The sequence below is a fragment of the Schistocerca gregaria genome, chromosome 2 (genome assembly GCF_023897955.1).
Source record: "Schistocerca gregaria isolate iqSchGreg1 chromosome 2, iqSchGreg1.2, whole genome shotgun sequence".
In the NCBI taxonomy this organism is placed as follows: domain Eukaryota; kingdom Metazoa; phylum Arthropoda; class Insecta; order Orthoptera; family Acrididae; genus Schistocerca; species Schistocerca gregaria.
In genome coordinates, this window is record NC_064921.1 from 849,537,119 (window position 1) to 849,564,039 (window position 26,921).

The 26,921-nt window shown below is 37.3% G+C and overlaps 1 protein-coding gene across 3 annotated transcripts in view; it reads right to left on the minus strand.

Moving 5' to 3' along the window:
- LOC126335218 (meiosis regulator and mRNA stability factor 1) overlaps positions 1-26,921 on the minus strand; it is a 219,294-nt gene that overhangs the window by 23,738 nt on the left and 168,635 nt on the right. For all 3 annotated transcript variants that reach the window (XM_049998246.1, XM_049998245.1, XM_049998247.1), the window contains 2 exons: positions 16,474-16,595; positions 15,424-15,519 (listed from right to left, as the gene is read on the minus strand). In XM_049998246.1, the coding sequence (XP_049854203.1) occupies positions 15,424-15,519; positions 16,474-16,595 (218 nt within the window). The remainder of the gene's footprint in view (positions 1-15,423; positions 15,520-16,473; positions 16,596-26,921) is intronic.

Here is a 26,921-nt window from a genome sequence, read left to right on the forward strand (position 1 = left end):
ATTTGTTAACATCGAGTATAGATTTAAGTGTAAGGAAATCTTTTCTGAAAGTATTTGTATGGAGTGTAGCCATGTATGGAAGTGAAACGTGAACAATAAATAGTTTAGACAAGAAGAGAATAGAAGCTTTCGAAATGTGCTACAGAAGAATGCTGAACATTAGATGGGTAGATCACATAACTAATGAGGAGGCATTGAATAGAACTGGGGAGAAGAGGAACATGTGGCACAACTTGACTAGAAGAAGGGATCGGTTGGTAGGACATGTGTTGAGGCATCAAGGGATCACGAATTTAGTATTGGAGGGCAGCGTGGAGGGTAAAAATCTTAGAGGGAGACCAAGAGATGAATACACGAAGGAGATTTAGAAGGATGTAGGTTGCAATAGGTACTTGGAGATGATGAAGCTTGCACAGGATAGAGTAGCATGGAGAGCTGCATCAAACCAGTCTCAGGACTGAAGACCTCAACAACAACATGGAATGGGTAGAACAAAAAATGACATTCAAAACATTTGTTATCTCTCGTAGCGCATACTACATTGAAATATAATTAATATTATTTATCAACTATGCATCTACTCACACAGACAACACAGCAATACTTCATCAGTCCTTTACAGTTTTACAACTCTGGAGCTGCTAAGGTTGGCAGGGACCTCAAACAGAATAATCTACCTGATGTGTTTCAAATGGTGCCGTGCTCAGTACTTTGGGGGGGGGGGGGGGGGGGGGGGCTGTCAGCTAACTTATGCTACAAATGCTCGTCTACTGAGGACTCTCGCCATACTAATTTTCATACCAACTGATAAGTTCTGTTCTTGAACTAAAACTTCTGATGACCACTAAGCTATATGTGTGTATAGGTTAGGGCCCCAGGTATAACATGCTGCAGTCAATTCACCCTTATGAGACCTCATTTGTGAGTAATTGAAGAAAAAATTCTGAATTTTACATGATGATCTAGAACCTTGAAAAAGTACCAATGCACAGACTGGTAGCAGTGTAATTCTTAAGGTGCATTCCCCACAAGCAGAACAGACTGCCATATGGATGACAGTGATAAGCATCTCTGGCATAGAGAAACATCTGAAAGAGTTCAAAATAAATAAGTCTCCGGGTCCATATGGAACACCATTTCAGTTTTTCAAAGAGTTCTCTACAGTATTTGCCCCTTACCTAGCTTATCACAAATCTCTCACCCAGCGCAAAAGTCACAAGTGACTGGAAAAACGTTCATATAGCTGCTGTATATACAGGGTGTATACGTGGAGAAGGAAAAACATTCCCAGATTTCTCCTGGATTTACCAGTTAAAAACACACTTTCTCCTGGGTGTAAACACACTTTTTCAGAGTTAAGTGACAGTATATTTTTCCCCTGAACTGCAAAACCTATGGTTACGGTTCTATACACAGGCATAGAATTTGACAGCACTTCACAAAACAAAATTAGGGAAGAAGACCTGTTTTGGAAATACCTTTGATGTGGAGCAACGTATTACAAAAGTATACATTCAAATTACACCTCACCGCACGTTACTTTCCGAATCACTGATATCGAGATTGCGATGCGCTTTTGTAAGCCAGTCACAGCTTATGTCACGTGATCTCGCCAGCTGATGACAGATATTTAGAGCATAGGACACATGATGTAGTCAGCCAACAGCAACATCACTGTTAAGTAAGCATGAACACACAAATAGGAAGGTTAATGGTTTAAATTAATATACACAGTGTTGCTAAAAGAAAAGCAAAGCTTTCAAATGTAATATTGGTCTCTAAGGTTAATAAACTGCAAGCTTTCGTATATAATGTTGATCTTTTTGTGCATGTTACACTTTCAGATATATCACGCAAATGTTTCAGTAAAATTTTTATTACTGACATAAATGTCTGATCTTCAGGGTTATAAATTCTTCTAAATGGATCATCACTGATTTTTAAATGAGAGTCAAATGCTCGTGATTTAAGAAATTCATGGTACATTCCCACACATAGTTCAACTTATGTCAAATGATATTTCCTTTGAAAGTAACGCTTTTCAAACACAAACATTTGCATTTTTTCCCCACGAACTGTTAGAAATAGGTTCATTTCAGCAGTTGCCAGACAGCGCTGGTAACAGGTGACATGGCACTTGCGCAGCTACAATGACGCAGAAAGCCCATATGTACGTACGTGTAGAACATTGAAAGATCATGCATTATGTCATAAAAGAAACAAGACATCAGAGGATAATCCAAGAGCATCGGAATTTTTTTGAACCACACTAAAATGTGCACATTTAAATTGCACACTTAAAGTGCATATTCGTATGTCCAGATTCCCAATGAAGAAGACCTCAACCTGATGTTAAGCTTTTCAGTATGGTTTTCGGGATGTAAATTTTCTTGGAGCACCAGTATTGTATTATCTCATGTTTGGTTCTTTATTACTGCATAATGCCACACGTTTGAAGATGAAAACATCCACTTGAAAAGCAGTGAACAGTTTAAACTAGCCAGTACTGTAGAATTAATTTTAAATACATTGACTACCTCTGTGGAAAAAGTTAATAAACGTCCAATTTCTTTAGCAAACAGACAAAAATAACTTCCTTGTTCTGCAAGGCGATTAATGCTGGACTGTCAGAACAGTGGAAATGAAATAAAATCTGAAACTAACAAAATATTTTAGCCTTCTGTAATTGTGTGAATGTATTTTAATTCACTTGATAGTTCCTGACAGGAGAGTAAACAAAGGGGAAGCAGCAAAATTACTAAATGTATGGGTCACATGGATACTACCCACTATAACTTAGACTGCTCTGCCCATCAGCCCTGGATCTACGATATTTGCGAATCGGGTCAATACTAAAAAAAATTTATTAATTTCGCAATTAATAGTGGATGAGATTATTTGTAATCAGGAGAACAAGAACTCTTCTGAAAATTTGCACTCTTTATGGCCTATTAGCTAATGACCTGATGTTTTGTGACAAAATTAAATGTAGGCTACATAAAACCAATAAAGGCAAGAGACAAGCAAGAAAGTACACATTTCTTCAGTTCTTGGCTCCTAGAATTTTCTCTCTCTGATCTTGCTACAGCTTTACACGGCATGCTTTCCTTTCTGCGAAAGAATTTATTACCTCGAAGTTCGTCAAATGTTTCGCTACATGAAAAACTGAAATGCCGTTATCTATTACTGAAAAAGCTGTTAATACAAATAATAGCTAAGAGTGGTGTGGTTTCTTGATCTGATTAAGTCTATTTTGTCACTGTCTGCTAGATAAAACAAAACACGCCTTTCTACTATGGTCATTTTTATAACACGACAGAATATAATTCACTAAGTACCAATATCAAATGCCTATTAGGCCTACTACAAGCAAAAAGCTTTATGTTAGGAAATAGTTTCATATTTCATTCAGACGCACCAGTTTCTGAAGCACGAGATCGAAAAGTAGCATTACGAAATTTTTGTATAAATTTGGAATCGTCATTCTTCCATAATTTTTGTGATGTCCCCGCTTCTTATCCTTCCTTATTCTAAAAAACAATCTTGTCATCACCAATTATGTAGCTACTACTCCTATTGTCAAAATTTGTTTGCTAACTAACTTCACTAACCCTGCCAGAATCACCGGTTTAGTTATCCCACGATTATTCACCGATTAGGCATTCTTACATGTTTGTACAACACATTTTCTGCGTTACTTCCAGAATAGAACTTAAGCGGCTGCTAGCTGGAGACTGTACAACTGGTCCTTACTAGTGTAGCATCTGGCCAAAAATTTTCTGTCAAAACTTCATTTTCTTGGATACACCGAGAAGATAATACGTAGTCTCTCTCATCTGCTATTTCTGTTAGTTGTTTATTTCCACTCTGGTAATCTGAATCCACGGATTTCGCCAGTAATTATAACAATGCTGATCATTCGCAAAACCCAACCAACCACATAATCAGACAGTAATTGGCATTCATCTGTTCGGCTTTATTCTGCTTAGCTCTTATAGCCCCGTCCCCTTTTGTCTGTGGAAAGTTTATTTCTAGATGCGATGAGGATTCTCATGACCTGAGACATCACGTACACTACACACGCATTCAAAAATTAACATACGATTCATTCAGAAACCAACTTACAATGTGTTCACAAAAACCAACAGGGATGCGTTTCAAAATCACATGAATAATCGATAGACGTGCCCTGGATGCTAGGTGCTTTGTGAAACAAGTTTTTTTCGTCAAGAATATTAATTTTGAGCCCCCTTTTTCCAGTAGCATCTAGCTGCTCGCTGTGACTGCTTGCACATCAACAGCCACATTCCTCTAGCCAGAAGCGGAAGAATCTACACCTCAAATGAGACTGAAGTGCGCATACACATGAGCCCGTTCGCAACTGCTAAAATGAATCTAATGTAAACAGTTGTGACTTCACAATCATCGGAAGCAATTTTTTGTTATGAAGCATTGCATGGTCTTCCTAAAGCCTTTGACACATTTTGCTGTTGGCACACTTTTGTATGAGAACTGTGTGTGTGTGTGTGTGTGTGTGTGTGTGTGTGTGTGTGTGTGTGTGTCATTGCATGACAAATTTCCTTTGCAATTTAAGTTTTTTTCCTCCTCTCGTCAAATTTACAAAAATTTAACTAAAAACTAGAACAATAATTCCCGGAATTCTAAAATATTCCGGGGTTTTTCCTGGTTTTCTCCAGGATGAAAAAACTCCAGATTTTCCCAGATCTAAAGGGTCGTATACACCCTGATATAAGGAGAGTGAAAGAACGGATCGCAAAATTCCAGATAAATATTCCTAACATGTCTGTTGCAGAATCCTTGAACACATTCTCAGTTTGAATAACATAAATGTATTGCTCATGTGAAACAACTTACACTTTTTTCTCATGATATACTGCGAACTACAGATGAAGGGCAACAGGCAGATTCCCTATGTCATGAAGGGGTGTGGCACAGTGCCCCATTGCAGGCTGTTGAAGGTATGAACATATGGTTGATTGGTTGGATGATTAAAGGGACCAAACTACTAGGTCATCAGCCCCTTTTCCCTCGAAGATATAGGTGTACACAACTGTACATCAGAGATGGCCTACAGTGCAAAAGGACTTGATCGTGGGTCAGCCGATTTAGGACTTGATCGTGGGTCAGCCGATTTAGGACTTGATCGTGGGTCAGCCGATTTAGGACTTGATCGTGGGTCAGCCGATTTAGGACTTGATCGTGGGTCAGCAGATTTAGGACTTGATCGTGGGTCAGCCGATTTAGGACTTGATCGTGGGTCAGCCGATTTAGGACTTGATCGTGGGTCAGCCAAGTATGGCTCATGCAGCGGCAGCAAAGGATGGTAGTGTCCTTGCAAGAGGCCTGCATGGAGGACTTCCACCAAATGAACTACATTGATAAAGGACACTAAATATCTGAAGTCTGAATGAGCCACTCCATATTCATGATCCCTATAACTTTATGTTTTGTCCGTTTCCAGAATACCTATCTCCAGTGTTGGTTTATTGGTAGCCAGTTTGGCTAATCTATCAGCAGTTTCATTTCCCGGGATCCCAATGTCGTCCAAGGTCCAGGCAGAGGTATTGTTCACGGACATACAGGGGACCCTGGATAGCCATGACCAAGTTTTGGCGCAATGCCACAGTGAAAACACTACAGCCATGCAGCAAGGAGTGCAGTTCAGTATGTCCTGCTTGAGTATAAGCAAAGCCTACATGACCAGCAAACCACTACCTCTGAATCCCAGGATGCACCAAGTATGGACCTTGTGATAGGTCAAGATGAAGCTGTGGCCAAAGGATGCACCACAGAGGTATACATGAGTGGGTCTGGACGAGGAATGGTGGAGAAACAGCTGGAGTTTAGAGAGGAGGGACCGGATGCAGATTGCAATCGTAATCCCTGATCTGGGTCACCATTGCAGGAGATGGATTTCCTTGTTTGAAAAGAGGAATGTTAATTTGGATGCTTAGAGAAACTGCAAACATGTGTAGCCTAATTAACAAGCTGTTGCTGGCACCCAATCCGCAAGGAAGGAACCCCAACCTTCATGAGTAAGCTGTTCACAGGGCCAGTTCAAAACGCTCCTGTTGCAAGTTGAATCCCGCAGTGGTGTACTGGATCCAGTGTCCACAACGCTGAGGTTGATGCCATACCTTGTACCTGACTCCCATAATCAAGACGAGACTGTATCAGAGCTCTGTGAAGCTGCAGAAGGGTAGAGTGATCTGCACCTCTTCGTGAGTGTCACCAAGAATTTGTAAATAACTTTATTGCTCACTATAATGTCAGTGAATTTGTGACAACTGATTCACATGCAAATAGATTTCAAATAGAAAATAAAGAAAAATGGGAGCAAATAAAAAATTAAAACAATGATTAAAATGATGTGACAAAGGATTAGAAATAAAAAGTTACATTTAAACTAATTAATAGAATAAAAATGGTGAAAGTAATTTATACAGATTTAAAAACAAAAAAATTTCAATGTTCCTGATGTGATATGAACCCACAACATTCTGTAATGTAATGTACTTTAACCATTACACTGCACCACTAGTCTGGGTAATACTACTTTATTTAAAGCTCTTGAGCATCACACAAAATCACAAAATATTATTTGTCTATTAGTCGCAAATGAGGACCCACCAGGGCACATGGCTGCTGGGTGTGATGCGAACATCACCATATAGATGGTAAAAAAGTTCCCAGATCCCAGCCTTGGGGACCTCTCCTTGCGAGAAAGTGTACAATTCTGAAAGTGCCTCATTCCTTCCATATCACTGCGAAATAGCACAATCATGATTCACAGGACATAAAATAACTAATGAAGGTCAGTCCAAAATACTGTAATCGTACATTTGTCACTCCAAAGTAAAAGTTCTTGCTGTCATAGTAAACCAATACTGTGTTTCAAAGAGTCCTGAGTAAGGACTATAGCATCTTCACCTTCAGATGTAGTAAGTTGGAAACTCACCATCGTTATGTCTTCTACTCCTATCAATAACATTTTTCCAAATAGTTCACTGTATTTTTAATATAGTTGCACAAAAAATTATTAACATGTACTTTCATATTGCAAAGTGTTATTTAGGTGAAGTTCTATTTAAATTCATTATCCAGAACATTAGATTGAACATGCTGATTTCAATGATGCAGCTAATTTAACTAGAAGTTTTATTATTTGGAAGCGATGGCCAATTGAAGGTTCTACTACAATATATAATGCGCTAACTGGCGCAATCTGAAATATTTTTACAACTCGTTTGAAAGCAGTATCCCATTCTTTCTGATAATATACTTTGATACCTGAAACTAACTAACTTACAAGATAAATGCTATTTAAACTTAAGATATCCACAATTTTCCCTTTAGGTTTGTTAGATTCTGAACTTTGACACTATTTTTGTTGCTCTGTTTTTTACAAACCAGATGGCATCGCTCATTAACTGACCGATTACGCCACTAATTAAGGTTTTAATGTACTATAAAATAAACTCTTCCATCTCATTAACAAGATCTACGAGACAGGTGAAATACATTCAGATTTCAAGAAATATGTAATAATTTCAATCCCAAAGAATGCAGGTGTTAACAGGTTTTAAAATTACCAAACTATCAGATTAATAAGTCAAAGTTGTAAAATACTAACATGAATTCTTTACAGACAAATGGAAAAACTGGTAGAAACCGACCTCGTGAAGGATTAGTTTAGGTTCCGTAGAAATGGTGGAATATGCGAGGCAATACCGACCCTACGATTTATCTTAGAAGATAAATTAAGGAAAAGCAACCCTATGTATCTAGCATTTGTAGACTTAGAGAAAGATTTTGACAATGTTGACTGGAATACTCTCTTTCAAATTCTGGCAGGCGTAAAATACAGGGAGTGAAAGGCTATTTGCAATTTGTAGAAACCAAACGGCAGTCATAAAAGTCGAGGGGGCACGAAAGGGAAGCACTGGTTGAGAAGGGAATGACACAGGGTTGTAGTCTACCCCTGATGCTATTCAATCTGTATATTGAGCAAGCAGATAAGGAAACAAAAATTCGGAGTAGGAATTAAAATCCATGGAGAAGCAACTGAAAGAATTCAAATGTCATCAGCAACCTCAAGGTTTCTGAGACAGCAAAGGACCTGGAAGAGTAGTTGAACAGAATTGACAGTGTATTGAGAGGAGGATATAAGGTGAACATGTACAAAAGCAAAACAAGGATAATGCTTCAAACATGGCTCTAAACACTACGGGACTTAACATCTGAGGTCATCAGTCCCCTAGGCTTAGAACTACCTAAACCTATTGACATCACACACATCCATGCCCAAGGCAGGATTCGAACCTGTGACTATAGCAGCAGCACAGTTCCGCACTGAAGTGCCTAGAACCACTCGGCCACACCTGCCAGCCAAGGATAATGGAATGTAGTCTAATTAAATAAGGCAATGCTGAGAGAATTAGCTTAGGAAATGACACTCTTACAATAGTAAATGAGTATTGCTATTTGGGGAGCAAAATAACTGATGATGGTCAGAGTAGAGAGGATATAAAACGTAGACTGGCTATGGCAAGGAAAGTGTTTCTGAAGAAGAGTAATTTGTTAACATCGAGTATAGATTTAAGTGTAAGGAAGTAGTTTCTGAAATTATTTGTATGTAGTGCAGCCATGTATGGAAGTGAAACAGATGATGAATAGTTTGGACAAGAAGAGAATAGAAGCTTTCGAAATGTGGTGATAAAGAAGAATGTTGAAGATTAGATAGGTGGGTCACATAACCAATGAGGAGGTACTGAACAGAAATGGGGAAGATGAATTTGTGACAACTTTACTAGAAGAAGGGATCAGTTGATAGGACACGTTCTGAGACATCAAGGGATCACCAATTTAGTTTTGGAAATTTGTGGTAAGGTCTTATGGGACTAAACTGCTGAGGTTATCGGTTCCTAAACTTACCCACTACTTAATCTAACAAACTAACTTACACTAAGGACAACACACACGCCCATGCCCGAGGGAGGACTAACCTCTGACGGGGTGAGCCGTGTGGACCATGACAAGGCGCCTCAGACCGCACAGCTCACAAATTTAGTACTGGAGGGACGTGTGGAGTGTGAAAATGATAGGAGGAGAGCAAGAGATGAATACACTAAGCAGATTCAAAAGGACGTAGACTGCAGAAGTTATTCAGAGATGATGAGCCTTTCACAGGATAGATTAGCATGGAGAGCTGCATCAAAATACACTCTGGACTGAAGACTGTCACTGCCGCAACAACAAAGAAAAATAATTTTCACAATGTATGCCATACTATTTAGGTATTTCCAATGCTGCTGCATAAATCTATTCTACAGATCTGTCTAAATTTCTTGACTACCCAATTTCTTGTAAATCAAATTTTTATCATGTTTATAGTCCATTATGAATAGAAAAAAATTAACCTAGGTGATTTTCAAATGACTCTGAAGTTTATGAAATAATTTGTTCACACAGCAGTCTTTGAACAGTTGGACATCACTCAGTCAACAGTCTGTACCCAGTCCCAGTCGAGCTAGTAAGCGTGTAACACCTATGCTTCAAATATTGACTCACATTAAGCAATGTGCTGTGTGCTGAAATCTGTGTACTTACAACTGGGGAAATTAAACTTCCAAGTGATTTCTGTAACTCAAATTAATGAATATTTTGACTTAAATGTGGTGTTTTTTAGAAAGCTTATGCTGTCATTGTCACTTAAAAGACCTGTTGTTGAACACTGTGAAATTAGTTACTGACCAGACTACATGAACAACTGCAAGGTACTTCTAGTTGAATACTACAGGACAATATGTAAACTGTGGCCTTTTTTTATGCAAATATGGAGAGTTTTTGTGCCACACTTTATTACTTTGTTTAGTGACTTATTACTGAAGCATTGTCCAGTGATGAATGGTAGTCTAATAAGTATTTTGATTATTTTGCAATTCACATGAGTAATTCTAAATGGCTCTGAGCACTATGGGACTCAACTGCTGTGGTCATTAGTCCCCTAGAACTTAGAACTACTTAAACCTAACTAACCTAAGGACATCACACACATCCATGCCCGAGGCAGGATTTGAACCTGCGACCGTAGCAGTCGCACGGTTCCGAACTGCGCGCCTAGAACCGCGAGACCACCGCGGCCGGCTGAGTAATTCTGGTGATGAACCCACAGTTATTTGTGATATGATTGTACATAGTAATATTTTCACAGAAGAGAAAAATTGGTCATTGTCCAAACAGTATAACAGAGGCAAATAAAAAATGTGTGAAAAAGTGCAACCTAAATTGTGGCATTCACTATGAAGAATCAGGTTGGTACTTTACAACATTTGACCACATAGGCAAAAAATTTAGTGTTATAAAACAGTGAAATATACAATTTTATCATTAATGGCAGTAGTACCTAACGTTTTACAGGAAAATTTAAAATTAATAATATTTAGGAATTAATTTTTTCATTCGTTCAGTTTCAGTAAACTGAGTACTAATCATAAAAAATCTTTCCACTTTTTACTATAAACTGTTAGAACTGGCAGTTGGTAATTCTTATCAGTCACTAAGCACAGCAAAGGGCAAATTGACTGAATTACTATTTCTTTAAACCACCACCAAAACAAAATGTGAAATGTTATTAGCAAAACTATTATGAGCAATTAGTTACATCTTATTTTCCCTAAGTAATCATCACACAACCATCGTTTGCAAAACTTGTGTATATAGTAACAGGTCTTTTGGTGCGCACAGGACTATCACAAAATCAGACATTAATAATGCAGGATTATTTCTCATAATTACTAAGGAAATAAGAATGAATAGCAATGAAGGCATTATCATAGCCAACATTAATATGAAACCACCACAGTAATACATGTTTAGATGCAACTAACTCTGCAAACACCTATACACCGAAAGGGTGTATGGAAGATACGGAAACTGAGACTTGAGAGGAACAAAAATTTAACTGTTATGGGAGACTAGATTGGAGAATAGGAAAATAAACAACAGGAAAAATAGTAGGAGAATATGGTCAGGGAGAAATGCAATGAAAGAGGAAGTTGCCTGAGAGCAATGATTAAATGCACTCTGTTTAAGAATTATGAAAAAGTTACACACACTGAAGAGACCTGGAGGTACTGGAAGGTTGCAGATAGATTTATACAATAGATTTTGAAGCCATATTTCTAATTGCAATACATTTCCAGAGAAGATGTAGAGCACCATAATTTATTGGTTATGAACTACAGATTAAAACTGAGGAAATTCCAGAAAAGTAGAACATCAAAGACAAAAATATGAATAAGCTTAAAGAACTAGAGGATGTTGAGATTTTAAAATTGGAGTGTTATGCAAAGATTGACAGAGGTAAAGCACACAACAGAAGATCAATTAGCTAGCCTTCAGAGATGTCACTGTAGTCGACAGAGGATCAAACAGGCAAAAAGACAAAGCTCAGTAGAAATCCTCGATAACGCCAAATACACAATCTAACTGATAACGAGAGAAATAAAAATGCAGTACATGAAGCAAGCAACAGGGGCCTATAGATCATCTTAAAAATGAAACAGGCATGTACTGCAATATGGCAAAGTAGGAATTGCTAGTAGAGAAATGCAAGGATTTGGAAGCATACATGACAATGAGATAGACATCTCTGTAGGAAAGTTAGATCTTTGGAGAAAAAAGAAGCAGAGGTGCCAAAGTTAAGTGCTTAGATGGCAAGCCAGTATTAAGCAAAAAGGGGGAAAGTTGGGAACTCGAAGAAATATATAGAGGGTCTATATAAGGGGAAAAACAGGAGGACAATTGTGTAGTAAGTGGAGGTAGGTAAGATGGGAGAACACTGCAAAAAGAATCTGACAGAGCACTGGAAGACCTAAGTCAAAATAAAGCCCTTTGCATAGACTGCATTCTCTCAGAATAACTGTCTTACCAAAACCATTTAAAATTGTGTGCAATATATGAGACAAGTGAAAGCCTTGGACTTAAAAAAAAAAGGAAATAATTACTATTCCAAAGAAGATAGGTGCTTTTAAGTGTAAGTACTAGCAAAGTATCACCATCAATTACTACAAAAGAATGGTAAAATTGGTAGAGGCTGATCTCAAGAAAGATCAGTTTGGATTGCACTGAAATGTAGGAACACTTGATGAATAACTGACGTTATCTTAAAAGATAGAATGAAGAAAAAAACCTTTGTTTACAGCACTTTTAAAATTTAGAGAAAGCTTTGGATAATATTAAATGGAATACATCACTGCTAAAATTATTATTTTTCCAGTTTACAATACATTTATGGTTTTATTCTCTCAATAAGTGGCTACTAATTTTTGATCTGTCACAACACTGTTATTAAGTTTGATTTTCCTTAGTGTTCACTACACCTACAAACCTACCCGCTCCTACTCCTCTAAAATATTTGATCACTATCTCCTTTATTTAAATTTGTCTGTCATTGTGTGTGCCTTGACTAAACTACACCCAAATCATAATAACAAAGCGAATGACAGCTAATTGTCTACGAAAGAGACATCACAGACACAAGCAAAGTATGAGCTTTGAGTGCCTTCTATTTTGTTCGACGTATTCATATTGAACTGCGAACAATGATGATGGCCTATAATATAACTTGTGGTACTTTTTCCATAATGCGCTTTGTTTCTCTGTGCTGATTTTTTTGTAATACTTAAAAATATCTGCAGCTAATTATGAAGGTGAGCACCAAAGTGTTGAAGCTACTATGAAGCTACAATGTGATATCAGTACTACATGTTACAAGGAAATGCATGAAAGAATTACGAACTGAATTCTACTGCTGTTACTGTTGCAGAGAGAGCGGTGTACAAAAACAGCTAACCAACACCACTGCTTTCCATGACTAACTCAGTCACTTTGTTATTGTGACCCAGATGTACATACAATTTCGTACTGCCTCATAATCCTATCTACCTCTTAAATGGGTATTCTCCTAACATCTGATACACAAAGAACCTCATAATGCTTGATACACGGATACCAGGAATATCACTACCCTAAATCAACTGCCGTCAATGGAGGAGCAATGTGCGTTCCAATTCATACATCATCAAAATTTACAGACACACTTGTATTATTGGTATAATTTTCAGAGCAAACAGTAAACTAGATCAAAGGTTACTGAAAGAGAATGTTCTGTGAACATTGTACAGAACATATATTATTTCCTTTGTTAATGCCAGCATTAACATCGTTATTCTCCAATTTGGTGTGTGTGACTTCTTCTGCCAGTAAACACAAGCTACTGAGAATTCTCTGGTGTAAATGGTAAGCAACTGCAAGCGAAGAGCATCTAGTGATGTTCACTCACATTGCTTCTGCTCACTTTGCTTCCTCTAGTTGTCGATCTTTTACCAACCACCAAAGGATGTTCATGTACTCTCTTGACAGCAGTAGCACAAAGTACTCATTTTCTTTGTAAGCTATTTTTGTTGAGAGATATTGCTAGAAAATTGCTGAGGCACTCAAAAGATGGGGATGTCATAAAGGCAAATTCATTAGTTGCTTGCATTGGTGAGAACAGAGTGAAGAGGCACAATCTTTCTATTTCTTTTTATTAAAAAGGACTAGCACCACAAATTTCCTGGAGGGCAAACTACTAAAAATACTTGTTTTATGCTGATTAAAATTAAAAATACACAAAAGAGCTGATCATTCTGATTGCTTGTGTTCATAGTAACTGTAATTACATAACTGAGGTGCCACCATTGGTTGCAGATTTTTGATGCAATTTTCAGATAAAAAAATCTTTTACCACAATCGCACTATTTGCCCTTTAACAAACCATATCCGGTAGCAGGTGTTTATGAAGTAGTCTATCCGACAGGTTATAAGTATATTTCTCATTTCATTAAGCATATTTTATTGACAATATCTTCTTGATAATACATCGCTAAAATCCATGAAGCACTTTGCATATGTCAGTGATCAGAAACTATTTTAGATATTGTGACTCCTGAACTGCTGCAAATGTTTTGGAATTTAAAATCTGGTTTTGAAGACTCTGTCTTACTGTTACATCTTCTACTAACAAATCCATAAAGTGCTAATAACCAGAATGAAAATGCTAGTCTTTCTTCATGTTATGTTGGAAGCCTGTAATTAGTATTTCACTTTTAAATTTCCTCCTCTACTATAAAGAGAAAGTGTCAGCTGACATGTGCACAGTTTTGGAAGAATGCTAAGAAAAGCTGGGGGCTGCAATTGCCAAGGGAACATGCATGCCAATGTGTGTCTGGTAAGTCTCCCCTAACCTGGGGTTCTGGGTGACTTTCCTGAACTGTACCCCTTTCCCTAAACCTCTCCAGCCCTTTTCCTATACCCCTCTTCCTCCCTCTTCAATTCTTCTGCCAGGAGGAGTAGCCAATGGCTCTGAAAGCTTGTAAAAGTTAAACCCTTTTGTGTGTGTGTGTGTGTGTGTGTGTGTGTGTGTGTGTGTGTGTGTGGTGGTTTTTCCCCTGCCACTGCTTTGTGAGTAAACTTTTTTATGTATCCATTTACAATATATGTCAATGTGAGTACTATGCAAGAAAAAGAGCTAATGCTCAAAAGCTAGTGCAAATGCTGTTTTCTGTTACGTGTTACAGTACTCCCTGCACTAATCTGCTATGGGCAATACTTTATGTATTGCTCCATCCAGGAATTTCCATTATTGTTATAAATTATTTTTTCCTAGACCATTTTGCTTTCTTTGTCAAAAACAGTGCTCTAAATATCACAGTTTTGCATCATGGTGCTAATTAGGGTTGTATCTAGTGAAATCTGTGGTTATTATTAGCAGCAACACAGTCCATATAGCTGTTAGCTATGCTCATTCTCTCATGTTTTCTGTTGTTCCCTCCAGTGTAAACATTTGTTGACAGAAATGAGTTATAGTAAAAGCTGGCAACTCATCAGTGAATGCTGGTTTGCATTCATTCGCTCCAGTGTAAGAGACTTCAGATGTATTATAAAATATGTACGTTTAAAGCTATGAAACTCTCCACAATTGAAAACTTAATAAAACGCTGTCAACAAACTAACAATCTGTTTTCAATCGGGCTTAAAATAAATCACTTTTTTTCTTTGAAATATAGAAAATGTTTATTCACAGTAAAAAGTTGTTCTGAATGAAAAATTGCAAAAGCATCTGAGTTGCACACATCATTGTCATGTTTAGACAATGAGTAGCAGCTTTGGCATGACATGTCCATGTACAGGAAATCATTTGCCTCATGTGATTTGTGGTGGTAATAACAGACCTACATTTGGAAGGCTGGATGGGGAATAAATTCTGATCCAAATACAAGTCCAACTACTTAAAAGTTCAACTGTGTACCCACTAATTTGTGAGAAAAGGAAAGGAGGTTAACAATCAAATTCACATACCTTGTACGGGCTAAATGCTGTATTGAGACAGTATGGAGCATATGTTGGAGGACTCTGTCCACCCCAGGCATAGACAGACTGGTTTGGTGTTAATGTCTGCAGGCAGGAAAGTACAGTAAAATTAATAATGCGTAAGTAGACCATACTAATATGCGTGTAGTAATAAAAGTTTGTATCGAAAGAAAAATTATGAGCCACAATTGTTGGCCAGTACTTACCAGGAAAAAGTCAGGACTTCAGGTACACAAAAAAATGTAAACACACATCCTGAACTTTGAAATACTAGTTCCTTCCTCAGGGAGGAGAAAAGGATGAAGTGCAAAGGTTAAAAAGGAAAGGATGCCAAACAGACCTCAGGATGCAAGGAACCCACCTCATATTCAAGAGGTTGGTGCCTGTCATCCTCAGGGTCTTACTTACCTGCCCTTCCTTTTTAACCTCCTCCAGTTATGATTTTCTCCTACCTGAGGAAGGAACTGTTAGTTCTGAAAGCTGTGATAGAGTGTGTGTGTGTGTGTGTGTGTGTGTGTGTGTGTGTGTGTGTGTGTGTGTGTGTGTGTGTACATTTTTGGGTATATGTGAAGTCCTGACATTTCTCCAGTAATTTTATCTTAATTTTGAACATCGTTAAGTGCTAATAGTGTATATTCACATTAAAGCTGCCCAAGTACAAAAAGTATAATCTTACATCAAAGTAATCTAGGCAGTTTACTTTCTTCTCTTTTTATTCGTGTTAAATGTTCGGTCAACAAAAGAGAAACATTACATTAATAAATTATTTTATTTATCAGCAGATGTTCTACAGTATGCAGAAAAACTGAAGTATATACATGGTGTAGTAACTGATTTCATAATATCAAGATCAGTATGCGCTTCACAAATCAACATCAGTGATCGCACTTTGGAGGAGTTAATTCTCAACTCTCAATGCCCCACATTCAGATTCAGCCTTTTGTTTTGTCATCATTTCTGAGTATTATGAAAACGAATGAACTTTAACATGGAAGGTAATAAAGAATGCTTTGTACATTAGTAGTAATATATACTCACATAAATATCAGCCTTCCTGGTCTCCTTCAGCCCAAAAACATTTTGCAGATTACTGGCCACTTTATCATTGAGAAGATAGTCTGCTGAGAATGGGGCAGTTGATTTGTGTGTTAAATCAATATCTGAAAATATTAGCATCTGTAACTAATTTATCACACAATAATTTTCACATATTTTCAAATTCTGAGTACATATGTATCCAGAGAGAAAGGGTATTATTGTGAAGAATATCATCAAACAATTAAAAGAAAAATAGCAGGGTGGCACAGTGGATAGTGATGATGATGATCTGTCTGAAACAATAACATTCATTCAGATCTTGATAAGATTTCAAAGTGTTGCAAAGATTGACAACTTTCTTTAAATGTAAAAATTGTGCACGTCAGAAAAAAAAAGTGGAATCCTATGACTATAATATCAGTGTCACTATTGGAATCTACCAACTCGTGCAAATACTGGGTGTAACACTATGTGGGAATACGAAATGGAATGATCACATAGACTTAGTCTTGGTTGAAGCAGGTGGCAGACCTCAGTTTATTGGTAGACTACTGGGGAAGTGCAATCAGTCCACAAAAGTGTCTGCTTACAAATCACTTGTGTGACTGCTTCTAGAATATTGCTCAATTGTGTGGGACCTGTACCAACTAGGCCAACGGGGGATACTGAATGTATATAGAGAAGTGCAGCACAAATGGTCACACTCCACACGCCCGGAAACAATCTTTCTTCCTGCACTAGATTAGATTAGTTTTTCATTCCATAGATCCGTGTTGAGGAGATCCTCGTGGATGTGGAACATGTCACCTTTTTAGGCTGAAATAACAATACTAATAGTATAAATATATACAACACATCATTTGTTTCTATTAAAAAATTCGTCAATGGAGTAGGAGTTGGCCACTAGTAAGTCTTTCAGGCTCCTTTTAAACTGATCTTTATTTGTAACTAAATTTTTTATGTTTGATGGCAAATTATTGAAGATCAGTGTTCCTGAGTAGTGGACCCCTTTTTGAACTAAAGTGCTTTTAAGTTCTTGTGCAGATCATTTTTGTTCCTGGTATTGTATGTATGAACTGAACTGTTTGTTGGAAAAAGATATATATTATTTAGGACAAATTTCATTAAGGAGTAAATATACTGAGAGGCAGTATTTAGTATACCCAGTTCTTTGAAGAGGTTTCTACAAGACGTCCGTGAGTTTACTCCACAAATAATACGTATTACACGCTTTTGCACTCTGAAAACTTTTGTTTGACTTTAAGAGTTACCCCAAAAATATTATACCATATGACATTATGGAATGAAAGTAGGCAAAGTATGCAAGCTTTATCACTTTTATGTCGCCTATGTCTGCTAACACTCTAATTGCAAATACAGATTTGTTAAGGTGTCTCTGCAGTTCTGTGGTGTGCTCCTCCCAACTGAATTTATTATCAAGTTGTAATCCCAGGAATTTAAGACTGTCAACCTCCTCTATCTGCTCTTCTTCATACTTTATGCATATACTGGGTGGAAACCTCTTACAGGTTCTGAATTGCATGTAGTGAGTATTTTCCAAGTTTAATGTCAATGAGTTGGCTTTAAACCATTTATTAATATCCATGAAAATATCATTAGCAGATCTTTCTAGAACTACACTCGACATACTATTTATTGCAATACTTGTGTCCTCTGCAAACAAAACGAACTCTGCTTCTGGCAGTGTAACTGATGAGAGATCATTAATGTACACAAGAAAAAACAATGGCCCTAAGATGGATTCTTGTGGGACACCACATGTAATTTCTTCCCATCCTGATGACTTAATTCACTAGTCCCTTGCACAGACCCCTTGGTTTCCTGTTAGCGAGGTATGAAATTTTGCTGCACTGCCCATGACACCAAAGAATTCTAATTTATTTAAAAGAATGTTGTGGTTTACACAATCGAATGCCTTTGACAAATCACAGAAAATACCTGCTGCTTGTAACTTGTTATTTAATGAATTAAGTACATTTTCACTATAGGTGTAAATAGTCTTTTCGATATCAGAACCCTTCAGAAATCCAAACTGTGTTCTTGATAATATGTTATTTGTGGTCAGATGGTTGAGAAGCTGCCTGTACATCACTTTTTCTAAAAAATTTGAGAATGCTACCAAAAGTGAAATTGGTCTGTAGTTTGATGGTATCTCTTTATCCCCTTCTTGAATAGAGGCTTAACATCTGCATATTTTAGCCAGTCAGGAAATATCCCAGTTATAATTGACTGGTTACACAAGTAACTTAGAATTGTACCGAACTCACAAGAACATGCCTTAATTAACTATGTTGATATTTCATCATAACCACTAGAATGCTTTGTTTTTAAAGATTGTATCATGGAAGTTCTTTCTTTTGGTGAAGTGAGTGCCCTATTCATGTACCTGAAGCTATTTGTAAAGGCTAGTACCAGATATTCAAGGGCATTATTTACTGATCCTGACAATCCCATTCTATCAGTAACGGATATAAAGTACTTGTTAAACAGATTTGCCACACTATGCGCATCGTTACTAATGTGTCATCTACCCTTAACGCTATTTGCTACTTTCTGGTTCTACCAGTCTCCTCTTTCACTATATCCCATATTGTTTTTATTTTGTTCCCTGACATTGCTATCTTCTTCTTGTAGTGTATTTGATTAGAAGTCTGAATTACTGTTTTTAATATTTTACAGTATTCCTTATATTTAGCTAAATCGTCAGCATTGGAGGTATTCTTGGTCAACAGATACATTTTTCTTTTTGTCTTACAGGAAATCTTTATTCCTTGTGTAATTTATGGTTTTATTATAGACTTCTGTTTAATTTGAGTAACTTTTAGAGGAAAACAGTTTTCAAACATGGTACTGACATTGTTCATGATTGTGTTATATTTTTCATTCATGTCATGACCACTATAAACATCTTTCCAGTTCATATCTTTGAGCAGTTTTCTAAAACACTCAATTTTTGGTTGATTGACTACTCTCCTGTACTCAGATTTAGCAGTCTTGATAATCTGCTTAGAATTTACATCTACAACAAGGAGCTGATGTCATGATCTGATAGTCCATTTATTACAGGTTTTATATGATATGATTTTGTTCCTTTGATTTGTCTATAAAAATGTTATCAATGGCTGTCCTTGAGGATTTAGTGACCCTAGTTGAAAGCTTACAGTGTGAATTAGATTGAAAGACAACATTACTAATTGCAGTAAATGTTTACTGGAAGATTGAATCTGTATTAAAGTCACCAGCAATCAAAATTTCTTTGTTTCTTACTGTTAAATAACCCAAAAGAGCTTCTAGATGATTTATGAATAGATTATAATTTCCTGCAGGTGCTCAGTAAATAGTTACTATTATATAGGATCTGTTATGGAACTCTCCATATGTGAATGGAATGAGACGAGACACCTGGATCCTATGGTAGTTTGTAGAGTACAGATGTAGATGTAGATGGGTGCGTGCCAGTTACAAATCCAAAGGCCTGGGGTCTTACCCTCAGCCAGTCCTAGGGTTTTGATTTGTCACTTACTACATCAAAATCCTAGGACTGGCTAAGGGTAAGACCACAGGCCTTTGGATTTGCAAACTGGCACTTGATTTATCACTTAATACATCCTCCCCCCATGAACCATGGACCTTGCCGTTGGTGGGGAGGCTTGTATGCATCAGCAATACACATAGCTGTACCGTAGGTGCAACCACAACGGAGGGGTACATGTTGAAAGACCAGACAAACATGTGGTTCCTGAAGAGGGCACCAGCCTTTTCAGTAGCTGCAGGGGTAACAGTCTGGGTGATTGACTGATCTGGCCTTGTACCACTAACCAAAACGATCTTGCTGTGCTGGTACTGCGAGCAGCTGAAAGCAAGGGGAAACTACAGCCGTAATTTTTCCCGAGGGCATTCAGCTTTACTGTATGGCTAAATGATGATGGCGTGCTCTTGGGTAAGATATTCCGGAGGTAAAATAGTCCCCCACTCTGATCTCTGGGCAGGGGCTACTGAAGAGGACGTCGTTATCAGGAGAAAGAAAACTGGCGTTCTATGGATCAGAGCGTGGAATGTCAGATCCCTTAATTGGGCAGGTAGGTTAGAAAATTTAAAAAGGGAAATGGATAAGTTAAAGTTAGATGTAGTGGGAATTAGTGAAGTTCAGTGGCAGGACAAGACTTTTGGTCATGTGAATACAGGGTTATAAATACAAAATCAAATAGAGATAATGCAGGAGTAGGTTTAATAATGAATAAAAAACAGGAGTGTGGGTAAGCTACTACAAACAGCATAGTGAACACATTATTATGGACAAGATAGACACGAAGTGCACGACTACTACAATAGTACAAGTTTACATGCCAACTAGCTCTGAAGATGAAGAAATTGATGAAATGTATGATGAGATAAAAGCAATTATTCAGGTAGTGAAGGGAGATGAATATTTAATAGTCATGGGTGACTGGAATTCAATAGCAGGAAAACGAAGAGAAGGAAACGTAGTAGGTGAATAAGGAATGGGGGTAAGAAATGAAAGAGGAAGCCGCCTGGTAGAATTTTGCACAGAGCATAAGTTAATCATAGCTAACACTTGGTTCAAGAATCATGAAAGAAGGTTGTATACATGGAAAAATCCTGGAGATACTTAAAGGTATCAGACTATATAATGGTAAGGCAGAGCTTTAGGAAACAGGTTTTAAATTGTAAGAAATTTCCAGGGGCAGATGTGGACTCTGACCACAATCTATTGGTTATGAACTGTAGATTAAAACTGAAGAAACTGCAAAAAGGTGGGAATTTAAGGAGATGGGACCTGGATAAACTGACTAAACCAGAGGTTGTACAGAGTTTCAGGAAGAACATTAGGGGACGGTTGACAGGAATGGGGGTAACTTTGAGGGATGAAATAGTGAAAGCAGCAGAGGATCAAGTAGGTAAAAAGATGAAGGCTAGTAGAAATCCTTGGGTAACAGAAGAAATATTGAATTTAATTGATGAAAGGAGAAAATATAAAAATGCAGTAAATGAAGCAGGCAAAAAGGAATACAAACGTCTCAAAAATGAGATCGACAGGAAGTGCAAAATGGCAAAGCAGGGATGGCTAGAGGACAAATGCAAGGATGTAGAGGCATGTATCACTAGGGTAAGAGATACTGCCTACAAGAAAATTAGACCTTGGGAGAAGAGAGAACCACTTGTATGAATATCAAGAGCTCAGATGGAAACCCAGATCTAAGCAAAGAAGGGAAAGCAGAAAGGTGGAAGGAATATATAGAAGTTCTATACAAAGGTGATGTACTTGAGGACAATATTATGGAAATTGAAGAGGATGTAGATGAAGATGAAATGGGAGACATGATATTGCGTGGAGAGAGTGACAGAGCACTGGAAGATGTAATGGATCTGGGAAATGTGTTATTTTCTACCGGATTTGTTGATACCAAATCGAATGAGGGAGGTTGTAAATGTTTTCTTATATTTTTGTCAGAATATTTTTTTGTGAATTGTAATTTGCCTTATTTTATGCTAATTTGCTTATATGTTTGAGAGTGACATCATATTGATTAATATTATTAGATGTGAAGAAGAATATCAAAGAGACTGGTTAAAAGTGGAAGCTTGCGTGTTGTGTAAAATGTGTTTTACGCTGGAGTCGTCTTTAACCGTAGTCAGTCAGCAGTGAATTCTTGGTGTGTGTGACGATGGAACAATGTGCAGGTCGCCGTTCTAATAATCTGCAAGTGAACAGGAAAAAAAATTATGTTACTACTTTTTTGTATAAACATCAAGAAAGAACCACATTTGAAGAAATGCCTCATTTTTGGTGCCCCGAACACCAAACGCATTGAAACAGGTCATTTCTGCAGCAGATGAAACAGCATTGTGGAATCATACTTTCACTAGACGACTGAAGCCAACACAGAAAAGTCAAATATCACCTTGTGAACATTTCACGGAAAAGTGAGTACTGTCACGAAATATGCTAAATGCAAGTATATAAAAATAGTGAGCATATTTCAACAGGGGGCTCAGCCGGGATATTGTGTTCACGTGATCTTCAACAGTGCTACGAAGAAGAAAATTTGTGTGTGTTAATACCAGTTTTTCAGAATGAGTGTTACAGTATGTGTGTTCATCGGGAAGTAAAAGTTTTGGATAAATGTTTTGGCAAAAAATATGATTTTCGACAGGAGGAATTTCAAGAATTTTGGTCAACAATCACCTGGAAGGAAAACGTGGATTTGCAACAGTAGAAGAGAATTCCAGATAAGTCACGAAACCCTCATATTTTGTTAAAACAATATTTTTATCTTTTTTTCTATTGTTGTGTTTGAATGTTTCTTCTTCACAATGACTTACGAGATTTTTGAGAGTATTGTGCCTGAAGTAGAAAATAGTAATTTAATAGACTTCGATAAACAGGACAGGTCAAATGAAACAGGAGGAACCGATCAATTTGATTTAAAAAGATTTCTTGTAAATTTCACGAAAGAAATTAAACAATCAGTTGACGGCAATAAGACATAGTGGGATGAAAAAATTGATAACATTTTGCTGCAAGTCCAAGAAGTCAATACCCAAGTGGGCGACCTTTCGAACAGAGTTGGCAGTGTTGAGGAAAAAATTGAATCTGTGGAAGCAAAAGTAAAAGAAATTGATGCTAAATTGAGCGATGAAATTAATACTGTAAAAAATGAGTTACTGGCAGATAGGGAAAGAAATTTCATTGATTTTAATGAGATAAAGTTTCGACATTGAATTTCAAAGCAAAAATCACAATGTCAACACATGCAATCATTTATCTAATATTCCAGTGAAGCACTTTTCGGTAGATGGACCCTTACATCCCGTTTATTTTATACCGTATTGTAAGGATTGCTTTTTACCTCACTCACCAGATAATATGAAAATTAAATTTGTGAAAAAAATTTTGACTTTGGCAAACCAGATTGTAACTGTGGGGATGACATTTTCAGAATTTGAATCAAAATTTCTGGAAAATATTTGGGATGATCTTAAACGAACTAGAATCAAAAGTGAATTTTTGAATGGGAGAAACTATAGAGAATCAGATGGGACCATGAAACAATTTTGCAAAAGTGAACTTCAAAACCTTATTCATTTAACAAAACCTTTGGATGAATGATCAAAATTGATACCTTAAAGAGAAGTTGAGTTTAGTTCATTGTCCTGATAGTAATGTCGAGTAGAGAAATTTGTTAACATCAAGTATAGATTTAAGTGTCAGGAAGTCATTTCTGAAAGTATTTGTATGGAGTGTAGCCATGTATGGAAGTGAAACATGGATGATAAATAGTTTGGACAAGAAGAGAATAGAAGCTTTCGAAATGTGGTGCTACAAAAGAATGCTCAAGATTAGATGGGTAGATCACATAACTAATGAGGAGGTATTGAATAGAATTGGGGAGAAGAGGAGTTTGTGGCACAACTTGACTAAAAGAAGGGATCGGTTGGTAGGACATGTTTTGAGGCATCAAAGGATCACAAATTTAGCATTGGAGGGCAGCGTGGAGGGTAAAAATCGTAGAGGGAGACCAAGAGATGAATACACTAAGCAAATTCAGAAGGATGTGGGTTGCAGTAAGCACTGGGAGATGAAGCTTGCACAGGATGGAGTAGCATGGGGAGCTGCATCGAACCAGTCTCAGGACTGAAGACCACCACACACAGAGAGAGTACTAATGACAATTTTGTATCTCGTGCAAATTTTATAACTGTGACAAATAATACATATAATTAGAGGTTTGCACAAATGCAGATATCCGCAGTATTTGTTACTTGGCGGATAAAACCGCGACTGGCACGGACATCCGCATGTCATCTGCGGATAATGAGCAAGCCATCTGCCCAGTACGTATGTTGCAATGTTAGTTGAAAACTTCAAGTCTGTTGACATTCTTGGAATCTTGCAGCACCCGGGTAGAGTGAGTGTGTGTGGTCCTCAGCCCCTGGGTACGACTGACTTAGCTGTACCCAAGAGACCTGCGCCTAATCCGTTTCCGCGACCGTGTCATTTGTGTGGCCTGTGAAGTGCTCTCTGGGTGGCAAACCTGCCCACTGTCTGCCAGACAGGTGCCCGTTGCAATTTTTCACTGCCTTCAGTTGGCAGTTTGTGGTGACCGAGTGACAACATGCATCGTAGCAAATATCTGTGAGAGTTCTTTCTTCAGATGAACACCGTATCGATGGATACAATTTCGTGTAAGCTGAAAAAAGGTAATTTTATATTAGTGAAGGAAAACAAATTGAAATCGCCAATTTGGAAGAGATTCAGATACGTATTTGATGGCAACGAAAAGATAAAAGATATAGTGGCTTGTTTTGCACGTAAAAAAGTATATTCCTACACTGGACATAAAAGTGGAACTTCAAATTTGCTAAAACATTTGTGTGAGGCTGGAAAAAGTAGCATAATTACTTATTTAAATACCAAGGCAGACTTTAAAGTTCCTGAAGTTCCGCCAAATTTGAAGACAGAGCGGTGGCACGGCGGGCCTTGTAATTAATTACAAGTGGGACTTCAAACTACGGCTCACGACCATCATCAAGCTGTGACTGCGATAGCCCGTCAAAGATTATTCTGATCACATTGAAAACTTACAAAATATTCAAATCATCCAAAATAATAATGTATCTTAATTTACCAGCCAATTAGTAAAGATAAGGGCTGAAATTCGTAACAAAATTGAACATTTTAACTGTAACTCGGTATTGGTTAACAGGGAACAGTGCCTAACATTTGAAGTTATGGGAAAGTGGTTTTTATATAGACATCTTGAAATCGTTTGCAGTTCCATTAAACGCTGAAAAAAATTATTTTTTAACATTGAAAGTATTAACTGCAAAATCTACTGCAAATTTTGTCTTAATAATTTAGACCAATGTTGAGGATGTTTTAAAGTGTTAAAAACTTTGTTTAGTTGAGAATGAAACAGACATTTCATTTGACACTAGGTCTCAAGTCGATAAACCAGCCAAAAGGTGAGTTTCGAGATTTCAATCTTATTTTTAGCTAAAGCTAAATGGACTCCTAATTTCTACAACCAGAGATTTTGTTGTCACTCTTCGGAAGATGAGTTATTTCTTCCAGACAACGTCAATTATTGCTGGCAGTTTAATTTTTTCACAGGTGCACCAGCGTTTTGCAGTGAGGACTGAACGCATAAGCTATAATATAATCATCAGCTGACATGAACGGCTTCAAAATTTGACACATCCAAGCAGTGAGCGCAAAAAAACTGTCGGTAAATGATGCAATGGGCTAGTAACAGCTTTTCAGATGCCTTGGCACAAGAGCAGCGAAATATAATTGTTTCTATACAAGTATTTTTATCATTTAATACTATTACATTGAATTTTATCTTTTAAAATAGCGTTTCCAATCTCACGAGATTGGAGCCGCTACTGTGTGTGCTCCGGAGCGCCAATGCTTTCCTGTTTGGAATGGTCTGCTTTAGAGTAGGTATAGAGCATCTCCTGTGATTTAAGAAGTCAAAAGCAGTTAAGTTGTCGCAGAAATGGCACTCCAACAATAACTATGTCATTACATACCATAATTCTAAGTATTCCTGCTCATTACTATTAATTACTCACTCAAAACTTAAATATATGTGGTTGCGGATTAGGACCTTGCGGATGCGGATTGCACTGTACTTATCCGCGCAGACTTCTACATATAATGGTATACCACATGATTATGATAAGTATGGGTTTGGGGAAATTTGAAGCGATTTATTACATGAGGATACACGTTCTGAGAAAACCGATCAATTTTGCAGTCCTCATACAAAAGTTCAAATTGGGTCATGGGTTGATAAATGTTTAATAGATACAGGAAGTGAGATCTCGGGAATATCTGAAAGGTTAAGCAAGAAATTGAAAGTGGAGAAAGATTATGTTGAAATGCCAGTTGTTGGGGTAAAAATAAAAGGTGCTACTGAGAAGAGCAGTAAATTGGTAAAAAGCCAGGCTTTAGTGACATTTTTAATTGAAGGCAAGTTGTTCACACAGGGATGTTTTGTAATTCAGGAATTCAATGAGGATTTTCTTTTGGGTATGAATTGGATAGTAAAAGTAAACACAGCATTTGTTTGGGGTGGAAGAAAACATTTGATAGAAACAAGTGAAAGGGAATACATTCAGACAAAATTTGTGAATACACTTTGGGATCAGAGTAATGGAAATTTTGACAGTATCAATTTACTAAAAGAAAATAGATTGGAGAACATTGAAATTCACAGATTTGATACTGATGAAGTTGAATTTGGGAATTTAGTAAATTTAAAAATTTCAGAAACACAAAATTTGGGGAGCAAAAACAAGTTAGGAAATCTGCTGTGGGAGTACACTGATGTTTTCAGTGACATACCTGGTAGGGTAAAGGGTTATCAGTGTGAGCTTCAGGTAAAACATCATGAACC